We start from the raw sequence: 11152 nt of genomic DNA, 5'->3' as shown, positions 1-11152 counted from the left end.
TCATTAGCAAGCACCATTCATACAAAGTATGGAAATAAATGTATGAAAAGCTAAAACTATCGCATCTTAGGTTCCCAGTTTGTGAACTGGACAGTTTTTCTAACTGTTCAAGGAAGGCCTTGGATTATATGCAGTTCGTTGTAAGCACAAGGTTATACTATTCCTAATTTAGCTAATCACAAGATTGAATCATGGTAGGCAAAGGTTGAATCGTGGCAACTGCATTCTTTTTTTTTTTTTTTGCTAATTTGAGACATTTCGCTGCTCACTTGTCTTCATCAGTCAGATGTACCAACTCTTGCCCTAACCTCAGGGGTTTTCTCCCCAAAATGCATTTTAATATGTCGACGATTCTGCCTAGATGACTGACAAGTCTTCAAGGATGCACCATGATGCGTTTTGGACAGGCTATCACTTTCAACCTTACAAGGCAGGATTCATTCTTTTGCAAACCTGAGGCAGGCATTAACCTGAAATACACCATATTTATATTTGTGGGTAGGGGAGCCCCCCCCCAACTACAGATAACAAGTTAGGAGGGCATACACAGCAGCCCTCTTTCAGAATAACTCTCTAGATATTTAATAACTCAATCCATAAATATCCGTACTGCTGTTTCAGGACACTCAGTTGCTTTAAAAACTTCCAAGAAAACACACTTTATATAGCTAGTTACAATTTTACAGGAAATAGTTTATTTTTCTATAAACACAAAATAAAATCAGATCTTTTTAAAAAATGACAAAAAAGGTACTTAAATAAGAATCTGTGAAGAGATGTTATGGCACCAAAAATTCAAGACAATTTATAAATTCAGTTGCCACAACCATTAAGTTGTGATCTTAATGATCTACCAACGGCTTCTTTTTTTTAACCTTTTCTATAAAGATTTTTATTATTAAAGATATTTACATATCATTGGGCTGTGTAAATATTTACAGCAACTCTTGACAACAGCTAGTCCAAAATCACTTTTAAGAGAAAAATGCTTTAAATACAAAAATGAAAGTGGAAAAAACTTCATTACTCATCCCACCCCAATACAACCCTCGCCCCTTTTTGCAAGCATAAGCTTGCACCCCAAATTTTCATCCGTTCTTAGACAAGGCTTGGAGAATCCAGCCTTAATGCTGGACGGCTGTTCGGCATGCATTCTCAACAGTTCAGTTTTACAAAAATGGGAGTCCATTATAACATTTACGCAGGGTAACGTTGTCAATGACAACGTTTATGTCAGGTTGATATTTCATGCCTCCTAGGTCCACTTCTGTTCCCAAAGTTTATAGGTTTTATAGGCTTTAATAATATTAATAGCAACACTTATTCATTTTTATTTTTATTTTTAAACGCAAGAGTTCCTCAACTGTTGAAGTTTGTTTTTGAGTTGTTCGTGTCGCTTCCTCAGAAGTTCTTTTTCCGCTAAGAGTCTATGCTCTTCGGACTGGATGGAGAGGACGTATTCGGTGGCCTTTTTAAGGATGACAACTTTAGGAGCTTTTTCGTTATTCGCTACTTCGGGGATCTGGTCACGCAGGGCAAAGAAACTCAGTTTCAACTCATTCCGCCTTTGTCGCTCCAGGACGTTGTGTGTTCGCCTTTTGTCGTTTTCTTCTGAGTCTGAGGTGCGTGGACTTGAACATTTGCGGTTGTTACTGATCTGTTTCAGAACCCGACCACTGTCCAACTTTAGCCTTTTGGCAGAGCTGTATTCGTGGCGCGGGGAAGGAGGGGCGGCATAATTGTGCTGCTTCATTGGGACATGGCAGCGCTTGAGAACCAGAGGGCTGTGCGGGGGTTTACTGTGCCCCCCAGATGTGTGAACAGTGGACTCTGACTTCTTGGCTGCAGGTTGCCTTTTTTCTACAGTAACAACATCAATTTCTTCCTCTTCCTCCTGTTCTTCCTCCTCTTCTTCTTCTGAAAAAACAAGATAGACGAGATAAGGTTAAAATTGATTCTCCCCACAGAAAAGATGGGATTAGCCTCCCCTGACCTGTCTGCCTCGGGCAAGCTGGAAACGGGTGCCAGGAACTATAGACAAATGCACAGGTTTCTGAAAAATGGGCTTCTCTCCAAAAAGGGCAGCTCTTAGGTTGTTATGCAATTGAGGACACAACCCCACACATTTGCACCAAGACGACAATTCCAAAGAACTTGTAACTGAATCCTGGCCATCTCACGAATGTTGAAATTGTAGCATTGCATAACTCTGTGCAGCATCTCAGCAAAAAAAGGCGAATTTCTAGGCTACTTAACCGGGATCACCTGTCTCCAGGGGCTATCCTTACCTACCATATGCCAGCCTTTTTTTTTTCCTCCAACCACTAGTGAAGACAACCTGTTACATCCTGAAGGTGGCAATGCTAAAATTCCCAGGATCCCTCACTTCCAGGCTACTTAGGAATGGTAGGAGCTGACCTTCAGCATTTGGGAAGGCCACTTACATGTTTGTTGTCCACCCACACCCGAGTTCCCAACTACTGCATGTGTAAGAAGAGACAAAAAAGCTGTGTAATGTGAGAAAGTGTAAAATCCTTGGAACCACACCCAGTTCTTGGTAAGTTTTAATGGCCAGGAGCAATTCCTCCCTAGTTATCCTATCCTGGGAATGCCACAACCACCCTATTATTCAGGCATGCAAAAAGCAGGCTGAAAAAGAGGGTGAGCCCACACACACACCCCTTCTCCAAGACTCATTCCTTTTTCTCTCTCCTTTGAACCTCTCTCTTCCCCCCCCCCTCACCAGGTATATGTCAATCAGAGGACAGGCTGGATTAAAGCCCAGCCAGTGGGTTTAAAGTTCCCGCTCTGGAGATCTGCGGTGACCCCATTAGACCCAAGTGAAAAAGCTTGGCTTTGATCTGTCTCAGGCTAGTTTTTCTAGGAAATGCAATTCCTGGGAAGACCGGCCCATGTGTGTCGCTAACGTGGCAGCGTACTAAGAGTATACACATATGCTGGGAGGGGAGTTGCTGCACAACTGAAGTATTTGGGGCAGGGGAAAGAGAGAGAGAGAGAGGGAGCAGACGCGATCTCGAATGTTCAGCCCAGCCAACATGTGATGTAAGGAAAGGCAGTACATTCCATTAGGCTTTCGTTATCTCGGAGGCTACGTCAGTAAAACTTTCTAGAGGGAAGCCGAATGTTGCAAGCTTGCTCTCTCTTTTAAGAGGAAAAAGTATTCAAACCTTCAACTCCCCCCCCCTCTCAAAAAAAAGGGGGCAGGCAGCTCTTTAATTAATCCCTGCCTGAAACTTCCTTTTTTGAGGTGGCACTAATAGGAGAAACACAAAGCGAAAACAGAACCAACTTTTTAAGTCCTAGTTAAGCTCTCTGAAACTTTCCAAGATGCAGGAACAGCCTGGCAGAATCCCATCCGCCCCCTCCCCCCCACCCCACCAGCCTCCCTGAGCCTATCTGTACAATGGGAATATTCATTCATGCCACCTGGAAGAGGAGAGATGACGAAGTCATGAAAGCTAGGGTGGTTTCACTGCTGAACAAGCCACTCCAAGCTGCTTCAGGCAACTGAAAGGCAAAGTAGCCAGTTCACCTGAAAATGGGGCCAGGTGGAAACAGTTCAAGCCAGTTTGGGTCTTGGTTTTTTTTTTTTTTTAAAAAAAAGTCTACCCCATATCTTGCTCAGAAGTGCCACCGTTGAGGTTTGTTCATAGACTTTTCAGCTTGAACTTGAGAAAGCTGTTATGTATATAGTCCATGAGAATGTACGCACCGCTTTGGATTTTGGTAGCTGCTGGAACAGTACTAATGAATTACTCCAGTACGCAATATCATAATACTAAGTGTAGTATTTCCAGTTTGACAACTTTCTAACCTCACCTACAAGTCCATGCTTTGCAAATAAGCCTGGGGGCCTGTTCTAAGCACCACAGGAAGGCACCCGGGTAGCCCAAATCCCACCTTGTCGAGTGGGAAACCCCTTCCCCACCCCCCAAGTGTGTTAAAGGGGCCCTAAAAAGAAGCCCACCGCTCACCTGAATCACTGCTGGTGGTTGGGGGCGTATCTTGGCCGAGCAAGGAAGCTGGGCATGGGTCAGGCGAGGCAGCAGCTTCTACAGCTTTGGGGGTCTTCTCCCCCAGTGGGTAAGGAAAGACCACGGAGGGGTCAATGCACTCAGCCGCAGAGGCCCCCAGGTCTTGCAGGTAGGCGCTGCTGGGAGAAGAGGCAGAGGTCTGCGAGGAAGACAATGGGAGGCCACTACTGCTGCAGTTCCCACTCCGGAGGGGCAGCGGGGCCCCCGCCCCGTCCCGTCGTGCAGCCTGGTAGGAAGCAAGTTTTTCGGAGACCACCTTCTGGAGTTTGGCTGCTGCCGAGCCCCCGCTCCACATGCAGTCCTGGATGATGATGGACTTGACGAAGGCGTCATCGTCCGGATCGCAGATGAAGCTCTGATTGACCACCTCGCTGCCCAGGAGCTCGGTCACCATCTCCAGCTGGTCAGCATTGGAAGGGAAGCTGCTGGATCTGCGACTGGGCGAGAGGGGCGGCGTAGGCAGCAGCTCAAATTTCTTCCAGATGTCTTCCGAAGGGGCCGGAGGCTGCAGCTCACAGCCTCGATGATGGCCGGACAGGTAGAAGTTCTCCTCTTCATCCTCGTAGTAGAAATAGGGTTGAATCGAGTCGTAGTCGTAATCGTACGCCCGGCTGGGATAGCTCGGGACAGTTAGGGGCATGGCGTTGGAGGGTGCCTGGCAGGGAGAGAAAAGGGGGGGGGGGAAATCTGGTTAATGGGGCCAGTGGCTACCTCTGGGGCAACTCTACTCTGCTTCTAATAGAGCGCCACCACGAAATCTCAAGACGGACGTCCCGGAGGAGGAAACTAGCACGGCGGCAACTAACTCCGGAATCGCTACCTCGCTTCAGTTAATTCGGATTGACTGAAGCCAGAGGGGCGCTGCTCCAGCACGGAACTCGCGGGACTGGACCTGGGCGCTTCCCCGGGCCAGCTGGCTAACGCGTCTGCCCAGGTCAGGGGTAGGCAACCTCGGCTCTTTTATGACTCATGGACTTCAACTCCCAGAATTCCTGAGCCAGCCAAGCTGGCTCAGGAATTCTGGGAGTTGAAGTCCACGAGTCATAAAAGAGCCGAGGTTGCCTACCCCTGGCCCAGGTGGGACAGCCGTCCAAGCGCGGCTTATTTTACCGGGTGGCTTCGGCTACACCAGGGGTCGGCAACCTCGGCTCTTTTATGACTCGTGGACTTCAACTCCCAGAATTCCTGAGCCAGCATAGCTGGCTCAGGAATTCTGGGAGTTGAAGTCCACGAGTCATAAAAGAGCCGAGGTTGCCGACCCCTGGGCTACAACCTCTTCTCTCTTCCCCCTCCCCAGCCTCCGAGAGGCGCCACCCAGCGAGAATCAGCTCAACTCCGGCTTCATGCCCCAGCGCCCCTGGGCGCCACCTTAAAAAAGGAAAGGCGGGCAGCTCTCCAGCAACGCCTGTCCGGGATTTACTCTCGGCTCCCGCCGCCCCCGCGGTAGTTCGCGCTCTGAGCCGGCCGCTCTCGACTTTTCCTGGCGCTCCGGCTCGGGAAACCTCCTTCCTTCCTCTCTTCCTCTCTTTCTTCCTTCCTTCCTTCCTTCCTCTCTTCCTTCCTTCCTTCCTCTCTTTCTCTCTTTCTTTCTTTCTTCCTTCCTTCCTTTTTCTTTCTTTCTTCTTCCCCACCCCACCCCGCCCCGCCTCTCCAAAGTGACTTCGGCTCGATCACCCCGCAACCTCGTAGTTAGGACTTATTCCGGACCGCAAGCCCTCTCCCCCTCTTCCAACGGATCCTTTCCCGCCCCTCCTTTCCACCTTGGCCGGCTGCACGGCAAAAACGGGGAAGGTACGGAAAAGCAAAAGGAGACGACCCGGCGGCACGGAGAGCAAATCGGCTGGCGAAGTCTTCCAGCGGCCGGAGGTTTTGCAACGCGCCGAGCTTTCTCTCTTCGACTGCTGCAGCAGCAGCGGCGGCAAGCGGCGGCGCAGCTCCTTCCCGCCGCCTTGGGAGAAGGCTCGAAGGGGGCGGCATTAGGAAGCTTGCCTCCCCCCCGGCGGATCGATTCAGCCATTCCGCCTCCCCCGCGCCTTCTCGGCGGCCCGGGCCCGGGAGATAGGAACGAACGAGCGAGCGAGCAAGCAAGCAAAGAGGCTGCCGAACGCCGGCCGGACAGCCGCTTCCCAAACTTACCGGTTCCCTTTCAGATCCCGGCCAAGACGGTGCTGGAGAGTCCAAGATCGATGCAAAAAAAAAAAGAAATATATATATATATATATATATATATATATATATATATATATATATATATATATATATATATATATATATAGGAAAATCCAAGTCTTTGCAAAAGACCACCCCGCCAAGGGGCGGAGGGGGAGAAAGGCGCGCAAGTTGCACCGTCTTCCTTCGGCGTCTCTTTAAACGGGTGCTCGGATATTTTAAGTCCACAGCGGCGCAGTCGGCGGCGTCTCCAGCTCCGAATCCCAAACTGGAGTCAAACCCCCTTTTTTTTTCCAAAAGCGCCGGCTCGGGAGCGAAAGCAAAGGGGCGGGGGGGGGAGTGGGGCTTCGTGCACGCGCGGATCCCCAACGCTCGTATGTATTTATTATGCCCCGGCTGGCGGCGGCGGCGGCGGCACCAGCAGCAACAGCACCGCCACCAGCGCCTCCTCCTTCCTCGGTTAGCTCCGCTTCCCTAACCCCCCCCCCCGTGTTCGCCTCTGAGCTGCAGGACTCCGCTTGCTTGCTTTATAAACCCTTGGCCGCTGCTCCGCCTTTTTCTTTTCCCGCCAACCGCCCCCCCCCCCGGTCTCTCTCTCGACCCCTCCCTCTCCCGCTTTGCAGAAACGCCTGGATAGTGAGAAGCTGGAAGCCAGCGGGTGGGCGAGAGAGGCGGGCAGGAAAGGAAGAAAAAAAAGGAAAAAGAAAGAAAGAAACCCACCCCCAACACACACACACCCGCGCGCGCGCACACACACACACACGCTCGCGCAGGGAAAGGAGGAACGGGTGGGCTGGCCGGCTCTCCTTCTCCTCTTTTGTGCGCTTTTGTGCGTGTCTTGGTCTCTCTCTCTCTCTTTCTCTCTCTCTCAATTCTCTTCCCCCCCCCAACTCCCCAAAGCGGGGAGGGGGCGACCTTGCAAAAGGGAGGTAGGGGAGGGGGGCTTTTTCCAGGGGCGCTGCCGCAGTGAAGGGAGGGAGAGGTCGCGGGGGGGGGGGTTGGTTGGTTGGGGGGGGCTGGCTCCGGAGCGCGCGCGCGCTCCCGGGGCTCCGCTTCTGCACTGCGATCCGGGGAAGCGGCGGGGCGAGCGCGGGGCTAAGGCTGGCCTGCCCCACGGTGGTGGCCGGCGGAAGTAAACAGAGCAAAAGACACGAGTGTGTGTGTGTGTGTGTGCGCGTGTCTGTGTGTGTGTGCGTGCGCGCGTCTCTGTGTGTGTGTGTGTGTGTGTGTGTGTGTGTGTGTGTATGGGGAGGGACGGGGTGGGGTGGGGTTGGGGGGGTTTGCAGGGCCGGCGATCCGGCTGCCGCTGCGGCACGACGCGGCTTCTCCCGGTTTGCAAAGGGCTGCGAGGAAAGCTTGGGAGGTGGTGGTGCGCCTTTCTCGGCCAGCCCGGGTAAATTCGGCCGTATTCCCGCTTTCGGATTGAGGAAGCTCGAAGCAAAAAAAAAAAAAAGTCGAACCCTTTAAAAAAAATAATCGGGGGTGATGGGCGATTTGGGAGGAGGAATTGCATTATTTTTCTGCAACCCCCCCCCCCAATGCAAACACGGGACTGACTCGATTTGAAAGGTTTCCTCTTACGGAGGGAATAAATGCTTACTTCGGAATTATGCAAGTCTTGGAATCGGGGTGCGAAAGAAGAAGCGAGGTGGATAACGAAATCAAACAAGCCGTGCTCTGCGTTTCGGGAACGTGGAGGAAACGACGTTCCCACGACCTCCGTGCGCTTAAAAGCTGCTTGAGATGGTGTGTGTGTGTGTAAAACACGCATTTCCCGGGGCTCTACTACTCGGAGGAAAAGTTCGGTGCAGTTTTACTTGCGAAGTAACCTTGCAAGCCAGACCCAAGATTGAAGCCGAGCTGCAAGCACCTGCTCGTGGGAACGCGCAACCGGTGTCCTAAGGACAACGGTTCCGGGACGCAAGAACAGAGCGTCTTGGCTCGGGAGAAGCTGGCTTCGCCCCGGGGCTCTTGAGAAGGCGACGCAAGAGAACAGCGTTGGAGGTTACCGAGTTCAAAGTTTAATTACAGACGCAACTCTTTCAATATATGTGCGGGGGAGGGGTTGGAGAAGGGATAATCCTTCCTCCCCTTTCTTTAGAGGCGAAGGGATTAAAAGTTGTAGGTCCCGGGTGTCAGCGCTACTGAGCTGGCTGGGAAATACTTCTAAAGCCCGGCCTTGGTTTCAGACGACAACTCTAAACACGTGAAACGATAACAATTGCTGCTTTTGCATAATGCTGGCTACACCCCCCCGTCTAAATCGGCCAAGAGAACGTAAGCGACCTCCCAGCGTTTCGCCTCACTTCGTGGGTTGTGTGAACGCGACCTCGGCTTCTTTTTTTCCGCAGCACCCTTACGTGCTCTTGCAAAAAAAAAAAAAAGTCGCTTTCGCATTTCCAAACAACTGATTCCTGCCGCGCTTAAAAGTCGGTTTCCTGCTCCTCCTCCTCCTCCTCCGAGGCGGCGTGCACCGGAGCCGAGTTGTGAAAATTGTGTATGTCAAATTGACCCACAAGATCGAAGGAGCCGCTCCGCTTGCAACCGGCCGGCGACTGGATTAAGCCGAAGCTTCCCCTAAAGGCATCTCCTTCTTTTGCAATGGATTGAATCTAGTCGATTTCCCGGGAAATGCTCGCTGTTTCCCCCCCTCCCCTTCTCCCCCCCCCAAAAAAGGGAGGCGAGCCCCCTCTTGATTAGTAGATTTGCAACTTCGGGGTGTTTTCAAAGATTATAAAGCGCTTGGCCAGGGCCACGGTGCATGGCCGCCCACCACCCGCGACCCCCCGCGCATTGCACTTCTGCGGCAGACCTCCCCCCCACTCGCGCTTCCCCACCCAGCTTTTTCCCTTCCAGCTGACGTGGGGCGTGTTATCAACTGTTGCTCCTTTGTGCAAAGTGCTACAATCGCGCGCTTACCAGAGGGGTGGGGTTGCAAAGAGGCCGATTAGGCCAGGCGGAGGAAGCTTTGGAAGCCGGCAGCCCATTGACGGCCGCGCCAGGCCATTTCCCCAGTCCAATGGGCGGCGAATCCCCGCTCGACGCGCGTCGGAACGCTCGTTCCCAAGGCCCGTCCTTTCCCGCAAACAAACGTCTCTTGCGTGTGCATTTTTATTTATTTATTTTTTATTATTATTATTATTTTTTTTACGCGTGGGTGCATTCCTTTCCCTGGCGAGAGCTCTGGCTGGAAAAGCACCGGGGCTTTCCTTGCAAGTCCGTTCCCAGAGGATCCCGCTTTGCGGGAAAAGAAGGCTGCGGGTTGCACCCACGCCCTCGGAAAAAGGGGAAACGCCGCAGCCTTTTAAGATTTGCGCAAGGAAAGGGAGCCGGCTGCGCGGAGGAGGAGGGCTCGCCCGCGAAAATGAAGTCATCGCGCCCTCTAGTGGCGGCCCGCGTAGCAGGGAGAAAGCGAAGGAGGGGTGTGGCGGGCTCGCCGCTGGTCTGCATGCCGAGATACGACGGGCGGGGGTCTTCCAGCTGCTCGAAAACCCCCTCCCCCTTTTTTTTTGGTTTTGTTTTACGGCTTGGATTAGACGCAGCGTTTCCCAACCTTAGGAACTTGAAGATGCGTGGACTTCAACTCCCAGAATTCCCCAGCCAGCTATGCTGGCTGGGGAATTCTGGGAGTTGAAGTCCACGCATCTTCAAGTTCCTAAGGTTGGGAAACGCTGGATTAGAGGACATGGCAGTTTCCGGTCAGCCTGTTCTGGGACCGCTTCTGAAAACTCATTGTGTGTGTGTGTGTGTGTGTGGTTTTTTTTTTGCAAACCTTTTTTTGGGGGGGGCCCAGCATCTCCCACCCTTGCAGAAAGTTTCCTGGAAAAAAAGTGGAGGTGCAAAAAACCCATCCGCTTCTCTTTCTCCGCACGTTTGGACTCGGTTTAATCGTTTTTAAGGGCTTCCCTCCTTCGTGCAAATTCCCTTTGAGGCGAATGATCGTTTGGTGTAAGGATTTGGGGGCCCCCCAAAAAAATAAATAAATGCTGTTTGTTTTTTTTTTGGCAAATTCACACAAGCAAACGCGCCATTGGCGCCAAAGGTCTGGAAATGTGCCAAGGTGGTTCCCCCCCCCCACAAACCTGCAACATTTTCCTTAAAAACAACAACAACAGACAAAACACCCTCCTTTCTTTCCTCCACATGTTTACCATTGTCTTGTGCTGTTTTTCTAATTTGTGCGGTCTGCCTCCCACTTACAGGCAGTCCTCGACTTATGACTGTAATGGAGGCTTCCCAGCATGGTTGTAAGTCGTGAGGGTTATAAAACGATGTCCCATCTGATTTTATGACCAGTTTTGCTGGGGTCCTTAAGCAAGCCAATGGTTTGCTATGGGTGTGGTTTGGCCGGTGGCCAAATGCCAGAAGCTTGGTCACATGACTGGAAGGGAATAACAGAGCTGGAAGGGACCTTGGAGGTCATCTAGTCCAACCCCCCTGCTCAGGCAGGAAACCCTATACTATTTCAGACAAGTGGCTGGCCAGTCTCTTCTTAAAAACTTCCAGTGTTGGAGCATTCACACCTCCTGGAGGCAGGTTGTTCCACTGATTAATTATTCTCACTGTCAAGACATTTCTCCTTAGTTCTAGGTTGCTTCTCTCCTTGATTACTTTACATCCTCTGTTGTTCGTCCTGCCTTCTAGGTCTTTCATAACTTTGAACAGTCACTAAGTAACCCGTCGTAAGTTGAGGACTATCTGTACCTGAAGTAGGTATTCCTGTTTTTATGGGCCAAAAAAGTCAAGGACCTCTCTAACGCTAGGAATAAAGCTATCCTGAAGCAAATCAAGGATCCTCAGCTCTAGATAGGCCTTTTACCTTGGCTAAATCTGCTGTGCACATAAAAAGGAATATTAATACTTTTTTTTTAAAGGGGAGGAAATAATAATATAATGTAGGTTTGTGTTCTCTTATCTCTTTATCTGCC

At 51.2% G+C, this 11152-nt stretch overlaps 1 protein-coding gene across 3 annotated transcripts; it reads right to left on the bottom strand.

Annotated features, from left to right (window-relative positions):
- Positions 1-689: 689 nt before the first annotated feature.
- Positions 690-6701, bottom strand: MYC (MYC proto-oncogene, bHLH transcription factor). Of its 3 annotated transcripts, XM_083358102.1 has the most exons (3): positions 6192-6701; positions 3996-4710; positions 690-1917 (listed from the first exon to the last, which is right to left on the bottom strand). In XM_083358102.1, exons 2-3 carry the CDS (start codon positions 4693-4695, stop codon positions 1343-1345), a joined length of 1275 nt encoding a protein of 424 aa, XP_083214228.1. In that variant the 5' UTR covers positions 4696-4710; positions 6192-6701; the 3' UTR covers positions 690-1342. The 3 variants fall into 3 exon arrangements, with proteins under 3 accessions (XP_083214228.1, XP_083214229.1, XP_083214227.1); XM_083358103.1 differs by lacking the exon at positions 6192-6701 and having other exon boundaries at positions 690-1914; positions 3996-4924; XM_083358101.1 differs by lacking the exon at positions 6192-6701 and having other exon boundaries at positions 3996-4922.
- Between the last annotated feature and the right edge of the window lie 4451 nt (positions 6702-11152).

The sequence above is a fragment of the Vipera ursinii genome (genome assembly GCF_947247035.1).
Source record: "Vipera ursinii genome assembly, chromosome: 3".
NCBI lineage: Eukaryota > Metazoa > Chordata > Lepidosauria > Squamata > Viperidae > Vipera > Vipera ursinii.
The sequence above is the reverse complement of the archived record's forward strand: the minus strand, read 5'-3'. Positions and strand labels throughout refer to the sequence as shown.